Source organism: Takifugu flavidus, chromosome 17, assembly GCF_003711565.1.
Source record: "Takifugu flavidus isolate HTHZ2018 chromosome 17, ASM371156v2, whole genome shotgun sequence".
Classification (NCBI taxonomy): domain Eukaryota; kingdom Metazoa; phylum Chordata; class Actinopteri; order Tetraodontiformes; family Tetraodontidae; genus Takifugu; species Takifugu flavidus.
Genome location: NC_079536.1, coordinates 10,033,499 through 10,049,764, shown reverse-complemented (window position 1 = coordinate 10,049,764; position 16,266 = coordinate 10,033,499). Strand labels below are relative to the sequence as shown.

Sequence of the window (16,266 nt, the reverse complement as noted above, 5' to 3'; positions counted from 1 at the left end):
TTATTCTGTCTGCTCCCTTTTTATTCATTTGGTCTCTTTCACAAAACTCCCTCGGCCATGGCTGCGTCCACTTCTGATGGGAAAATCTAAGGAATTTATAGCTATGGCAATAGACAAAACCCCACACAGCAGCTCCCCCTTGCACTTTTTTCTCATTGTGTCTGAGCAGCAAGTGGAAATGGAATGTCGGGAGTCTTTTCTCAAGCGATTTTATGGAGTCTGTGTCATACCACACTGACATACTAGTTTTCACACCTCCACAGGGTGCTTTGGTTGTCAGGCCCATGTGTTGCATGGCTGTGGCACACAAACAAATATTGAGTTAACCCTAACTAGCCATGTTTATGTTCCCCCCCCCATTCCAGTGGGTCCATACATAGGGAGATACTGCGGGCAGAACACCCCAGGCAGGATCATCTCCTACACTGGCATCCTGGCACTTACAATCAACACTGACAGCGCCATTGCTAAAGAAGGCTTCTCTGCCAATTTCACCGTCATCGAGAGGACCGTTCCAGAGGGTGAGTTGGCATATAAAGAGAAAATATCAGCCAGCTGGGGATTGCGGGGAAACAGAATTAGTGGTAGACCAATAACACAGGCAAAATATGTTTATTGTGGTTGGAATTAAAATCAAATTACAACCCATAAAGAATCATTCAGAAGAAGAGTTTTTTGGGTGTATTGGTGGAGTCTGAAATGAAACGAGGTAATTACATGAATTAGGGGGTAATAAAGTACCTCCCGGAGGAATATTAAAGAGTAACAAGCAGATGTTGTCTGCAAATAAAGCCACACATGATGCTATTATGACAAAGTCCCACATATTTAAAGAACCTCTCAGTTAATAAATACACACCTCCTGCTTCTTTATTCAGAGCTGTACCATGGACAGGTTTACCTCCTGCAGCTCGGGCTACTTACCAAAAGAGTTTCACATCCACAATTGTCAAACTCCTGACACTTTTGATTAAAAAAGACATGTGCTGGCAAGAGTTGAGAATCTGTCCGGGGGCAAGACCACCCAAAACACAGGCAGCAAGGCTTTGAATGGATTTGGAGATGGATGATGTTCAAAAACTCGTCTAATCATCTCCAAAAATGACATTCTACTGCCTAAAGGGAAGGCCAGTACTGCACACACACATTCACACAGACTGGGAATGTCATGTCTCCTCACATTTCTTTTAATGACTTTTACACACTAAAATTTAGATTAGTATGCCATGAAGAGGTATTCTGAAAGATCAGTAATTGGTAAATTGGCAGGGCTAGCTTAAATCAGGACCAATTCCAAATGTTTGAATTTATGTGCGCTCCTCCAGATGTATATCTCTTGAATCATCCGTAATCCCCTTATGGATAATACACAGTGGATTTTCTGGCTTCTGCAGGATGAATGAGAGTCTTGCTGAAACTACTGATGATAGGTGATAAGGTGATGAAAGGAGGTGCAGTCTTTTGTTCTTACTCCATTTCTCTGGTTTGCATTCCCCTCTCCATCATGCTGCCTCAGTATCTTCTTGGCTATCAGTCACCCACATGATAAGTTTCCATCCGTGGTGGGAGATGTTTATGTTACAATGGTATGACTGAGTAATCTAGGTAGATGGCGGAGCTTCGATTACAAAGGTTTGACAAGAACGGGCACCTTTTTTTAGAGATAGCCACTGATGGGAGCAGAGAGGTGTGAGACAGTGTTCTCAGCCCCATGCTGAGGATTCACTGAGAGATGTACATGCAGCTAGCTAACGCTGTAACACTCAAACTCTGAATCTGACCCAGTGATGGAGGTGTGTTAGCAGTGTGGCAGATGGGGAGACCATCTGTGGTGGCTCATAGGCAGCCACTACATAACAGTTTCACACTGCTCCCCATCCTGTACTCTCTGACTGTGCATGTCCATGTGCACACAAGCATATGACTGCATTTTTAGGCAAATGGCCAATAAAGAGCCACAGCAGACTCTTGGGAGCGAACACTTTGGGAGACCATCACATATTAAAGGCAGGGTCACTATTAGACTAAAGAAGCAAATTAGCAATAACAGGAGGGATGAACCAGGTGAATTCGTGAAATTGTCCTTCCATGTTGTTATAGTGACATCTGACAACTCCTACACAGCTCAAAGGGTCATATTGTTTGCTCCAACTGTTGCTTTACAGCCAGCAGTGTCACCATCTCTGACCTCTTGGGGTTAGAGAAGGTGACCCATAGCAAACGTATGGAGCCTAAGTTGTCTTACAGTGTTTGCCACCATGTTAACACAAACAAGGGGATTCGCTTCCTGACATGGGTGGTTGCGCCATTAAGTGTGATATACAGCCTAAAACCACACATACCAACACACCTTAAGTCTCTCCTGAGACCAGATTGAGATAATCTGTCCCACTTGGGTCCTAAATTTAAGAAAATCATTGATGCAGTTACTAGAGAATGTTTTATTAAGTCACATTTATGTCTTGATTCTTATAATCTACTTTTGTTTGAAACTACAAATATGCCCTGTTCTTTTCTGGCATATGGTGCTGGGTGGTCATGTAGAGTCCTCCTCCCCAGAGACAAGCTGTGATTCTCAAAGTGTGTTATGGGCACACTCTGGGGCTTTCACTGCTCAGAGTTCCACCAAACAGCTTCTGATTTACCCATTTTTCCTTTCCCTCACCTTCTATCTGTCTCCACAGACTTTGACTGCAGCGACCCTTTGGGAATGGAATCGGGAGAGATAGCGTCAGACCAAATCATGGCTTCATCCCAGTATAACCCCAGCTGGTCTCCAGAGCGCTCAAGACTCAACTATTACGAAAACGCATGGACACCAGCAGAGGACTCCAACAAAGAGTGGATCCAGGTAGCATGCTAGTTCTCCTACTGAGGACTGCTATTAGTTGTAGCAGTGGCTAAAAAAAATCTTTTTTTTAAATCAAATCAATTTTTGCATGCAACGTTATTGAAAAAATGTAATTTCCAACAGTCCATTTGTCTCTGCCAGCCTATAGAGAGACACAAAACATAATGTAGGTGAAAAACCTTAACTTGATTAGACTTAAACACAGTGTGAGTGCTAATTTCATTATGTCAACAAAAAGCCAATGCCGCAAACAATCCACATCCACATTTGTTATTGGACTATGTCTCCCTGTCATCTCAAATTTCTCCAAACCAAAGTGAATTAAACCCTTAGAACAATTTATTTCCCTCAGTTTGCAACTGGTTGGCTGTCCACATGATAGCACTTATCCATTTATACTTCACCCAGTCAAGACAATCAAAGCTCTAACAGTCTGCCTCGTGGTGAAGAATGCTGCATGTTTAATCCTTTAGCCAATTCCAAAGTGTATTTCAAATCTGGCAATAAAGTCAAGAATATGCGCTGTTCATGCATTCAAGCTAGTAATTCATATATTCCACCCTTACTGATTAGCAGAAACCAGAATTATTCTCACCTGATCTAACAGTTCCTCATTTTAAAATTATAAATAATGATAGAAAAGAGCTGACTTCTGCATTATTACGGCAGAAAATGCAGGTTCTTTCTCTGTGAGACAAAGTCAGACCTGTAATTCACACCAATTATCTTACAGGCTATTAATAAGTTCAGCAGGAGAATGATGTGGGGAACAAGCGTTCTATATTTGTCCTTTCATCTCTGAGGGTGGAGTTTCCCTATAAAGCTCTTAGTGAAATTCCAGTGCTGAATGTCAGCCAGCCTCCTGCCCCCAACCCCCAGATGGACCTGCGGGTGTTTAGGTCCACGCCTTCCCAAAATGTGTACATTGGCTTAGTCACTGTACACCTATCCGCCTCCCTCCATCATCCTGTCCAACCCATTAACTGTCCCTTTTCTTTATAACGGGAGCTACCTCTGGGGATGCTGGGATTCAGTCACGCACGCACACATACACACACACACACACATATGGACACACATATACAGATGCCATGTCCTGTTTTTCACCTGTCAGCACCAGTACGGAGCGATCGTCATCTACATAGGGAATTAGACAGATTGAGGAATTAGTTGTGGGGTGTAAGTTGCATATTTCAAGTCCACAACACAACGTGTTTGGTTGAGGTATGAGCAGGAAGCCTCTAGCATTGGCAATAATTCCAGTGATTTTATTTTCTTAATAGTTTCGTATAGTGTTTGATACGCTGTTGAAGATTTTGTTCCCTAAGAATAAGAGATTTATTAAGAATAAAAAGAGATGACCATGAAGAATATTTACTTTCAGATGGAGAATGGCACATTTACCTTCTCACTAGTGTTAAAACACTGCTTCCTGTTGCTTCTTCTCCCCTTTATTAATCAGAATTTAGCTACGCGTGTGTTGGTTTGTACGTATATTTGTGTGTTTGTGGCTGTCTGTGTGAGTATTTGGGATGTATAGGGTTTCAAGTTGTCTTGCAGAGGAACCCAGCACGACTGCATTTGTCTCATCTCGTCTCGTTTTTCCCCGCTTATCCGAATCCGGGTCGTGGGGGCAGCAGCTTCAGGAGGGATGCCAGACAGCCCTCTCCCCGGCCACTTCCTTCAGTTCCTCCAGGGTGACCCCCAGCCACTCCCAAGCAAGGCGAGAGATGTAATCCCGCCACCTCGTCCTAGTCCTGGGCCGGCCACGAGGCCTCCTCCTGGTGGGACATGTCCAGAACACCTCTAAAGGGAGATGTCCGGAAGGCATCCCGGCCAGATGCCCGAGCCACCCCAGCTGACTCTTCTTGATGTGGAGAAGCAGCGGTTCTACTCCGAGGTCCTCCCGGATGTTCAACTTCTCACCCTATCTCTAAGGTTGAGCCCGGCCACCCTGCGGAAGAAACTCATTTCGGCCGCTTGTATCTGCAATCTCGTTCTTTCGGTCATCACCCAACATTGATGGCCATAGGTGAGGATTGGGACCAGTAAATCAAGTGCTTCGTCTTCCGGCTCAGCTCCTTCTTCACCATGACAGATCGGTTAAGCACCCGCATCACTGCTGACGCCGCTCCGATCCGCCTGTCGATCTCTCATTCCATCCTACCCTCACTCGTGAACAAGATCCCGAGATACTTGAACTCCTCCGCCTGAGGCAGAACAGAATGACCCGGAGAAGGCACTCTACCTTTTTCTGAGCGAGGACCATGGCCTCTGACTTGGAGGTGCTGATCCGCATCTCTGCCGCTTCACACTCGGTCGCGAACCGCCCCAGCATTTGTTGGAGGTCCCTGCTCGATGGTACTAGAAGAACTACGTCATCCGCAAAAAACAGCGACAAGATCTCGACACCCTCCACTCCCTGGCTGTGCCTAGAAATTCTGCCCATAAAGGTTATGAACAGAACCGGTGACAAAGGGCAGTCCTGGTGGAGTCCAACCCTCACTGGGAACGAGCCTGACTTACAACCAGCTATCCGGACCAAGCTCCTGCTCCTTCGGTACAGGGACTGGATGGTCCTTATCAAGGGACCATCCACCCCATACTCTTGGAGCACCCCCCACAAGATGCTCCTGAGGACCTGGTCATAAGCCTTTTCCAAGTCCACAAAGCACATGTGGACTGGTTGGGCAAACTTCCAACTCCCCTCAAGCACCCCAGCAAGGGCAAAGAGCTGATCTGTGATCTGTCCACGACCGGGGCGAAACCTGCATTGTTCCTCCTCGTTCAGAGGTTTGACTATCGATCTAATCCTCTTTTCTAGCACCCTGGCATAGATTTTCCCAGGGAGGCTGAGGAGTGTGATCACCCTTTAGTTGTAACACACCCGCTGGTCCCAACTCTTAAATATAGGGACTACCACCCCGGTCTGCCAGTCCAGGAGCACTGCTCCCGATGTCCACGCAATGTTGCAGAGGCGTGTCAACCAGGACAGCCCTACAACATTCAGAGCCTTAAGATACCCTGGGCGGATCTCATCCGCTCCTGGAGCTCCGCCGCCGGGCAACTGTTTCACTACCTCGGCAACTTCTGCTCCGGAAATTGGATGGTCCACCTCTTGGTCTCCCGACTCTGCATTTGCCTCCCAGAAAAGAAAATCCTTGTTAGTAAAATATTCAGTGGAAGTCTAATAGCATTATGGGTCTCAACTGTGGTTCCCATTTTTGTCAGCGTCACTTTCAAGTGGTTTGCTGCCACTCTAGAAGATACCAGTCATCTGCCAGTAAATATGGATTCAGAATCTGCTCTAATAAGCCTGCTGATTTCTTCGATACTCATCAAGTCGAAAATCTGACTCTTCTAATAGCTAATTTCAAATGCTGAAAAAGAACCAAGTCTGCAGCTTTCACATAATTCATGTTATCTGTGAAGCATGATGTAGTTGTGCTCAGCACTTCTGAGCAGACGCCCAATTATCACAAGTGGTATTAAAAGAGTAAAAGTCTTCATTCGTCTTTCATTAAGCTTGGAACGGCAACAAGCTTCAGGCCCCTTGCGGCACACTCAGATCATCTCAGCTCCCCGTCACATGCATAGTAATCAATTCATTATTTATTTCATTATCATTCCCTGACTGCAGTTTGAGGCAGACAGATTTATTATTCATGACAGGCACCCTTTTGATTCCTGGGTATTTTCCTTTGCTCTGCTTTCCTTCACATTTTTTTGTTTTTTTTGCTAAACATAATCCAGATTTGTTGTCCATTTTAATGTTGCCTCATACTGATGTGCAGAGAAGAGAGGAAGGCAGGATGCTGGAGTCCGCCTGTTCTTTTCTGAGTAATTAGATTGGTGTGGTATGGTTCCTCTTTAAGCACTGCCTTAGCCGAGCCATTAATCAGCCCTTTGGTGTCCACAGTGATGGAAAGATGCCCTTTCAGGGAGTTTGAGGCTTGAGGAGTGTGTAAAGAAAGAGGTGACAATCCCTCCAGGCAGGATTTTGGTTCTTTTTTCTGATCTTATTCCTTTATTCATCTCAAAAATGCTGATGTGGTGAAATATAACAGGTCTGAGCAACATTTAGCTGCCTGTATGAAAGTTGGAATACTTTAAAGCTTAAAAGCAGGAACATCAGGGTCTCGGCACCGGGGTGCTGCAAATTTGCACGCCATCATCTCTGAGGGAGAGGTGCTAAATTGAAGCTGGTACATTTTGAGATGTAAAGCATCAAAATGTGAGAAAGTTGACCCTAAGGCCTACCCATTAACTGCATTACGCAATTAAAGAAAAAAGATTTCACTGTCAGACATCCATTATTGATTGCACATACACAACATTAATAATTGACATTCTGTTGGTGTGAGCCGGCAATATGTGAAAGCCTTTTTATTGAGGTTCTCTGTATATGAGCATCCCACACATCTGATGTGTTCTCCATATGTATGATGTAGCTGCCATGATTGTCTCTTTGCCAGGACACTTTATCACTCCTGACTTTCAGATTTATGTATTTATAAGCCACCATATGTATCTGATGGAGATGAGGGTCTAATCATGATATTGGGGTCCTTTCATCTTGCTTATCTGAGAGATGAAAGTATGAGAAGCATATCAGTGTTTGTTGACAGTGTCCTCCTTTGTCTGCAAAGCTTGCATTAGTCTTACGCCATCAGCCATTTACTCTTTACCAGCTTTGGTGTGTCCCCGTCAATGCTCCAGGGACTATCCAGAGTCATCCACCGGTGCTGAGGCCTGATCGAGGAACCTCTGCCTGGTCCTGCTTCCCCTCACATCCAAACATGCACTCAATTACTCCAGGTCAATAACTTACACAAATACCCTATCACTGTCTCTCTCCACACTTCTGTCCCAGATCCAGGGCTTACCGGGTGATGAGTAATTAGAATATGGACTTGTAATTAACAGCAGCTTTTCAGCTGATGAAGTCTAGCAAGAGCAAGGGAGCGGAGGTTGGCATGCAGCTGCTGGTGAGATCATCATTGTATTGCACAAATGGAAACAATGCACGCTGTCTGCGCCTCGCCGCTCCCAGGTCTGTCTCTCAATTGGAAAATCAATGAGAGGATAGAGACTACTCCAGTGAAGGAGCCCAAATATGGGACTGGAAATTGAAAACATAAAGTACGGCATGATGTCATGAAAAGCTTCCCAAGCACCCGTAGCCAAAAAATCAGCACAGCCACAATTATTGTCGCTTTCACTCTGTGTCTATGAAAATGCCCAAGCCCACTTTAGACGGAGATATGTCACCAGCAGCTGTGCGTCCTGAAATACTATCATAAAGCAGCTTTCAGACATGACATACCTTCAAGTCACCCTCATTTCCTTCCTGATCACCGTTGCATAACCATTACTCACTGCCTCAAACATGTGTGTTGTAACAAAGAGAATGACCTTGGAATTCAGGTCTTAAAGATGAGGAGACACTAAAAACCTCACCTTTGATAGGCTTCCTCTTACAGCTGGGTCTTAAACCCGTAATTACGCAACAGATCTCCAGCCAGACAGAAAAAAACCACAGCCTTTAATTTCATCATAGCTGTCGTTTGACCTCCGCATCCCTCTTTGTCAGAAAAACAGATGATCAGTGGTTGGGGGGCCATGCATAATTTAAGGCCACCAACGAGGTGTTGGGAGCTAAAAATATACTGTAATCCTGACAGGTGAATAACGTGATAAATGGAAGGTCAAGAGAGGAGCTTATTGGCCCTGCAGCATTGAATTAATTCCATTTCCATGCAAAAGGAATTAGTTTTAAGTAATGGAGCCATCCAGCTCCAAAGTTGGTTAAAAAGCAGAGCTCTCTACTTGTTGATGGGCAACATTTTGGTAGACTCCGATAACAACCACAACTGAACCAAATTTAAGTTCAGTCTCTGATAAAAGAGCACATCATACAGAATTAATCGCTGCAATTGAGTTTTTTGACAGGCTGGATAATTTCATTTATTAATGTTAAAAACTATAATGATCATAATTATGGGGCGCATTTTGGTCAATGCGTCTTCTGTTGAGATTCTGAAGGCATTTCCAAGGGTTGAGTCCTGGTCAGGGCTTCCTGTCTGTCTACCAGCTGCAATTTGACTTTGGCATACAAAGCAGCACTCCCCCATCTCACCATCTCTGTTTTTGTTGTTTTTGGTGCAAGGAAACGAATAATGCCATTTCCCAAAGGGCTTGGCTATTCAGCCAACAACCCCCCCCCCCCCCCCACACACACACACACACACACACACACATACACATAGACACCCTTTCTTTTCCCTGACTGAAGCAGAACCTTTTTTTTTGCAGCATCCTCTTGGCAACTCAATTACAAGCAAATCAAGCAGGGAGAGATAAAGTTTTGGCTTCTTGCTGTAGTCCTGAACATACGTCACGAGCCCAGGAAACCACACAACGCCATCACTGCACCCAAACAACAGTGACTAGACTTTATCCTCACATTTATTCTGTATCATGTGGCCAGGCTGCACAATTGAGTCATCAGCAGAGACTAAATGAGTGAAGGGGAGACCTGATCACGCTTACAGACGTTGAGAGATTACTGACAGGTCAGCACTACAAACTACAAACACCCATCATCATTCCATCTAATTTATAACAGCCCTTACAAAAGAAAAACATACACACAAAATAGATACATTTCATTCACATGCCCAACAGGGATTCCAGGGTGCTGATCCAAGTGCACACCCTGCCCAAACTGTCTGACGTTACAAGCCCGAGCATGTCTAATTCTTTTTCTGCTTTTGTGGCGTCTTTGGTCTAAGAAGCACCTCCAGCCCTTTGTGAGACAAGGAATTGAGTCATCTGTTTGTGGCACTGCAGCAAGGTAGAACATTCTAAAATGGGTAAAATAAAAATAAAAATACTCACACACAAAAAAAAAACCTCCTGGAAGACAAGGACACAACAATCCTGCTGCCATATCAGCCTACTGTTGTTGCTGAGAAGTTGGGGGTGATTTCTTACCCAGGCTGGCATGTTTATGAGTATCTGTCTTGGCAGATATGAATTACTGGGCACCTGAATGCCCAAAATGTATAGTGTCATTTGTCTATAGGTGGGCTTCAAGTCAAACATGCACTCTCGGAGTAAAAATAACAGTATGCTAGAAGACGAACTGATGCGGGCTTCATTCTATGAGATCAGCAATGTCTCAAAATGAAGCACATTCCCATAGACATGAGATTAGGAGTCATAATTTACACCTTTCTGCACAGTGATTACATTGCCTATTAAGCATGAGTCAGCCTTTCTGGACTCAGAGGCACGCAATTCATCATCTGAACATGATTTATTTACCTGAGATACACTAATGACTGCTTGCAGTCTTTAAATGTTGTTGCTGGTGTACGTACTAAAGACAGGGTTCTTTTATTTTATGGACCCAGGCCCACATCCAAGCACAAAAACTGAGCTACTTTGGTCAGTTTGGTCCAGACGCGCCAGACCTAGGTCCTGTGCTGAGGTTTTCCTTACACTGATGCGTAAAACAGGTGTAGAATCCCAACATGAAATAATGAAAACAATCTTTAATCTGAAAAAAACATCCTTGTTTCACCTCTTCTGACTTTGCTGTTAGCTTCTTGTGTCTTCTATTTTTTCAGCATAATCAGACAGTCATGTTTGAGATTGTGTGTCAAAAAGCAGAGAAATTCGATATGGTGTTTTTTCTCCTCTATCTGGGGCTTGGGTTGTACGAATACTTCTGAACCACAAGCGATAAATGTATGCTGGCCATGGAGCATCACGCCCAAACGCTTGGAAGAAAAAAATGCCTATGTTTTAAATAAAAACATTAATTTACCACTCACACAATTTTCCAGTTGCAATATTCATTAAACTCACCCAGAAGTCTATCATTCCTTCCAACCACACGTTTGTCATCATGCTCATAGGTCGCGTCTGAGCATCCATGAGTGTTCCCAATTAGCGCAGCCACTTATTTCATTCCCAGCGGTTCTTCTTCTCCATTACACCTAATGAGATCTATCCAGAAAAAAAAACATCCCAAGGCCAGGTATTCCTGTTAGACCTTCATTAGCCTTTTCAGTAAGCCTTTTTTTCATTGGTTTGGATTGGAAAGGAGTCAGACCCAAGTCGTCTGAACACAGACGCTAAAGACTTTCCAGCCATTCACGATGCATTCCTCATTCAGAGCAGATGCACGGCCTGTTTATCCTTCATGACGCAATTCACTTCTCGCATTATTAAATCTGAACTGTCTGAAGCACGGGGGGCATTTAATTGTCTCTCTGTTTGTGGCCCAAAAAGAAATCTGGGACTTAGTGTCGAGGCTCCCAGAGCCTGTAGATAGGAACAAAAGTATTCTTTCTGTGTTTGTAAGTGTCTCTCTGTCCATATCCTTTTAAATCAGAGTGAGAAAATAGCCTGCTGGAACCACGTTTATTGCTCCCATATGTTCATGTCTTTTTACCACTGGAACTTTGAGGTCCAGGAGCAGTCGACAGCATGCAGATCCTCTTTGCTGTGGCACAGTGCTGGATGTAAGGCCGGCAGATCAAACAGGCTGGTTTTAACTGGATCAAGCTCGGTACAGACATTTGGAAGGAGATCACCCTGGCTTTCTTTTAGTTTTCTTTTCCTGAAATATGTGCACGCGTGTGCGTGTCTCATTCTCGACAGAGCGGATTTCTCACGTATCCTCGCTATCTCCTCTGTGTCGATTTCATAATCCCCCTCTAATGTCTGTTCCATCACAACCTGAACCCATCTCACGTCACAACAAAGCTCTCCATGTGCTCTGCATGCCCATTCCTCCAGTGGTCTGACTTGCTCTATCGCATCAACACACATGCCATTAGTCCTCATTAGTGTCAGCTCAGCCTGTCAAAGACAGAGTTATTACATCTTAAAATTAAGAGGGCTGCTTCTTCATAAATCCTGTTATTTTATACAGGATTAGTATAACGATAGTCTCACCATTCCCATTCCAGAGATAGGACAACAAGGAGAGAGCATCGTCACCTTCTCTAAAGGAAACATGCAACATTCTTTGCCCAACATCAACTCAGAATAAAGTGTGCGTTCAGGAAAATAGGACTAGGTTGTGAAAATATAAGTATTGCACTGCACTTCGTGATTATTTTATGAATCCTGCATATTTTAAAGACACAATATTTGATAGGATATTCAGTCAGCATCTCGCTTTCCTTCTGGCCAGTTCCGATAACATTTTTGCAGATCTCACTTTGTTCAACGTTTACTTTTATCCAATAAGCTCTTGTCTCCAATCTCAGGAAATTAAGTTGTCATCCTCAGTCTCTTTCATTAACGCAAATATTATTTCATTGCAGTTTCTTAAATTCTAGGTGGCGGTTGATGAAACTATAGCTAGAGGTGATACAAATTAGTCAGAAAGTATTTGGAACCCTTCCGTTTACCAGTGAATTAATAATACAGATTCTGATTTAAAAGTCTTGCCTACAAAACATATTAATGCTTTTGAAGAGCACGATATTCTGGATGGATTAAGCTAATCAGTGTTTCTTCCTAAAAAGTGAAAATCTCTCCGACTGCTATGGCTTTCCCTCGTAATAAATCCATTTTAATCGGATTTCTCTCGTGTCTCCTCTCTCTTTCACAGGTGGATCTGGGGTTCTTGCGCTTTGTATCTGCCGTCGGCACGCAAGGCGCCATTTCCCAGGAGACACAGAGGATTTACTACGTCAAGTCCTACAAAGTAGATGTCAGCTCGAATGGAGAAGACTGGATCACTTTGAAGGAAGGTTCTAAACAAAAGGTAGGAGACATAATCCTCCTCTTTGATGTGATTAATGTTTCATTAGTCAGGAGGGGTACAATGACATCTAAGAAAATGAGGCTAACCTATGTCACATTCAAGTTCATAGACAGTATATTTCCACACTTTTATCTCACTTTCCCATCCATTAATCCTTTCATATTATGTGAGGGGGAGAAAAACCTCTTATGTTTAAGCTTTTATCAAACATACAGAAAGAAAATCCTCAAATATTATATATGTTCTGTCCACTGATGGTGAAAAGACTGAATCTGATTTCTGTGCATTTGTTCAGCCAAAGCCGAATGGTTTGCGTGTTGCTGTAGCAACAGTAGGACAGTGGTACGCGTACATTAATGTAATTCAGCGAAAGAGGATTTGGCTGTTGGGTATTACTGGGGTTCAACCAGCTAGTCTGGTCTGATGGTGCCACAGATGGATGTGATGGATACTCATGCTTCTCTGCCAATTTCATTAAATTTTGATTTGCAATATTATTCATCCTCAAGACCCAGATCAAGGAATCCAAAAAAAAAAAAAAAACATAATCAGAATTTTAATTCATATTTTGGTTACACCCAACAGCCTGTTGTATTTTACCCAAATTCATACCCGACTTTTGTAGCTCTGTTTGCAGCACACATAAATCTTTACTGTGACAGAGACTTTAACTAAATCCAGGTCTGCCGGGGTAAAATGATACCATTATCTCAGCATTGGAATATACACACCGTTAGTCTTGGGTGGTATTTAAAGCAGATGCTGCAGCGCTCGTATATCAGAGGAGAAACACAGAGGTTGGATTAGGGTAGGAATGCAACTGCTGTCTTAAATCAGAAACCTATCAAGGTATAAAAGAAACAAAGGTGACAAAGGATCAAAAAGGGGAAAGTGAGGGGGTTGCAAGATGTTTGAACAGCTGGTGGAGGTGGGTCCTGGAGAGGAGTGTGGTCACTGATTGCTGTTCACCCTGGTGTGCAGATTGTATCCATCTTGAAGTAGACACATCTTTCATTTTGGGTCACTGGGGGTCAGAGAGATGTGTTTGACAGACCTGTGCATGTATGACCTGTAAATAGCATAAGGAACTAAAAAAGTCCTGGCAACAACAACGACAGAGCTTTCAATACACTTATTTGCACTGCAGTGTGCACATGCCTTGCGGCTTGGCTATCTTATGGTCTCCTCGAAATGCATAGCCCCTTCTGTAATGTGGCTAGCTTAATGGTGCTGTGGTAAGCCTGGCCTGTTCGGTGTGTGTGAGTGTGTGTGTGTGTGTGTGTGTGTGCGTGTGTGTGTGTGTGTGTGTTTCTCAAAGTGCTTGTGCAGAGGGGCACCATTTGCTCCATGCTGAACCTGCAGTTTTGCATCTTAGTGCAGCTGTGAAGGGAAAAAAAACAACACTTTACCATTAACAGGAAGCGACGAGATCCAGTGTGACATTTGCGAGAGTGGATGACTTGCACGGAGGGTCCCTTCGTGGCAGGTATTGCTCTGGGACAAGAAGGCACAGGGGTAGGAAGGCTGCGCAGACTAATGCGTCATTGCGGGTGTTGCTTAAGTGCTCCTCTTTTCCTTGTCCTGCTCAGCTGGGTGTCTTTCTGCTTCATAGCTATTCTGCCAAACAGGTCAGAAGGTCTTTTGGTCAGCAGTGTGATTCAAGTTGCCCTGAATGAACAGTTATGGACCATGTGGAGCTCTTTCTAATGAATGACCAGCATCTCAGCATGGTGTTAGTAAACTGTAAACTGACCTCAGGGGAAAACAGTGACATCCGTGACTTTTAAACAGGACACAGTAGTAAAAGCTCCAGCATATCTGAAAGTAAAGGAACTCTCCAGCCCGTCTGGCTTTGTTAGAGTTGCACATACAGTATTTGCCCTGATGTCCTTGATGTTGTGCTGCTGCCCTCAATCGAAGAATACACGAGCTGACATATAAGGCGAAAAGTCAAAATCTAGTACATTTAGCAAACTATTTCATCTTCAGATGGATTTCTTATTGAATTTACTGGTTACTTCTCATCAAAAAATGAGGGTCTCTGATGAAATATTCAAAACATTTGTCTCATTTGAGATTGTTTTCCTTTCTGCAAAGACAATTATGTCCTCTTCACATTGTTTTTAGCAAAAAACAAAGCAAAAAAAACAACCTGTTTCATCACAGAAAACAAAGGCAAAATATTTGGTTCACCCATAGACCTAAATCTTTTCCCTACTATGCTTCTGAAGCTCCATCTTTTCCCTCCAACTCCACCACCTTAATCACTGAATGACAATCGTTGCCAGCCTTGGCTCGCTGTGGGTTTTTTTTATGCAGTATGGCCAAGGTCTCACAGATATTTCTACCCTGCATATCAACTCGATATTCTCCATCAATAATTTACTTCCCTTCTCGCAGATCTTTCAAGGCAACACCAACCCAACAGACGTTGCCAAGACGATGCTGCCCAAGCCCACGCTGACACGCTTCGTCCGAATCCGTCCCGTTACCTGGGAAACAGGCATTGCGCTGCGCTTTGAGGTGTATGGATGCAAGATCTCAGGTGGGTGATCTGCATGCACGCTGGCATGCGCACCTCAGTTTGATCTTTGCTTGCAGGTGATCAACTCTGCACATGTACGACTGGTGTGACAGGTGTTGTTCTGTTTGCTGTGTATTCCCATCATGGTCCCAGTTGCACAAACACTACCAGGTGTGCAAGGATGGTGAATTTCTCTTCTTAGGGTAGAGTTAGCTGCTGCATTATAGAGGAGCAGCACAAGGAGGAGGATTATCTATTTATGTTACCCCTGTGTTTAGATGTACGTCATTCAATATAAATGGAACCAACAGCTGGTAGGAGGAGAGCACTGAAACTGTGTGGGTTCTGTATGGTCGCATCCCTCCCACTGATCTGGTCTCAGGCTCCTGTTTAGCCATAAGGCTTTGATTGTGGCGAACCTCATCTTTGCCTTTTTATTTGTAACTTTTAAAGAGCACGCCTTGCTTTTCTGCAGTGAAGTGATCGCAGCAATTTTGCTAAATTAATAAATCATGCATTCTAACCTGTTGAATCTCACTGTACTATTTATAATAACGTAGCTTATCAAAATGAGACTTTTGTTTAATGTGTTGGGATGAGCACACTCAACAGAGACAGTGTGGATTTGCAGGGTTATAACGGAGTGTTTCGTTCAAACTCCCAGACTGCTGCAGAGCATGAAAACATCAGAGGATCCAAGTTGCTGCAGCTCCTAATTGAAGACGCCAGCTCTGCATTTGCCACATTCTTAACACACTCCCAGCTACACTCAATGGAAGAAGCTCTGTCTTGAGACAGATAGACAGAGGACGTATTGCTCAAGAGATAGACAGTGAACATATGGCTCCAGAGATAAATTAAGAAAGCATGACTCCAAAAGACCGCAGAAACTGTGACTCACTCCATTCTTACTTCAGTTATAAGTCCCTAATTGAGCAACTTTCATAGAAATATTAGTGATTTCTAGTAGAGATCTGCTCTTGTGCAGCACTACAGTGGACCATAATTTAAAACGCTATGGGAGGACCTTTCATTTTAGAGGCCAAGACCATAATTCAGGGCTCAGATGAGAGGAGGAGCTGTAATGGAATGACGCAGAAT

At 43.7% G+C, this 16,266-nt stretch overlaps 1 protein-coding gene across 3 annotated transcripts in view; it reads left to right on the top strand.

Annotated features, from left to right (window-relative positions):
* The window catches only part of nrp1a (neuropilin 1a), a 53,464-nt gene that overhangs the window by 26,080 nt on the left and 11,118 nt on the right, over positions 1 to 16,266 (top strand). For all 3 annotated transcript variants that reach the window (XM_057013428.1, XM_057013427.1, XM_057013426.1), the window contains exons 6-9: positions 366 to 521; positions 2,685 to 2,851; positions 12,486 to 12,641; positions 15,042 to 15,186. In XM_057013428.1, coding sequence (XP_056869408.1) covers positions 366 to 521; positions 2,685 to 2,851; positions 12,486 to 12,641; positions 15,042 to 15,186 — 624 coding nt within the window. The remainder of the gene's footprint in view (positions 1 to 365; positions 522 to 2,684; positions 2,852 to 12,485; positions 12,642 to 15,041; positions 15,187 to 16,266) is intronic.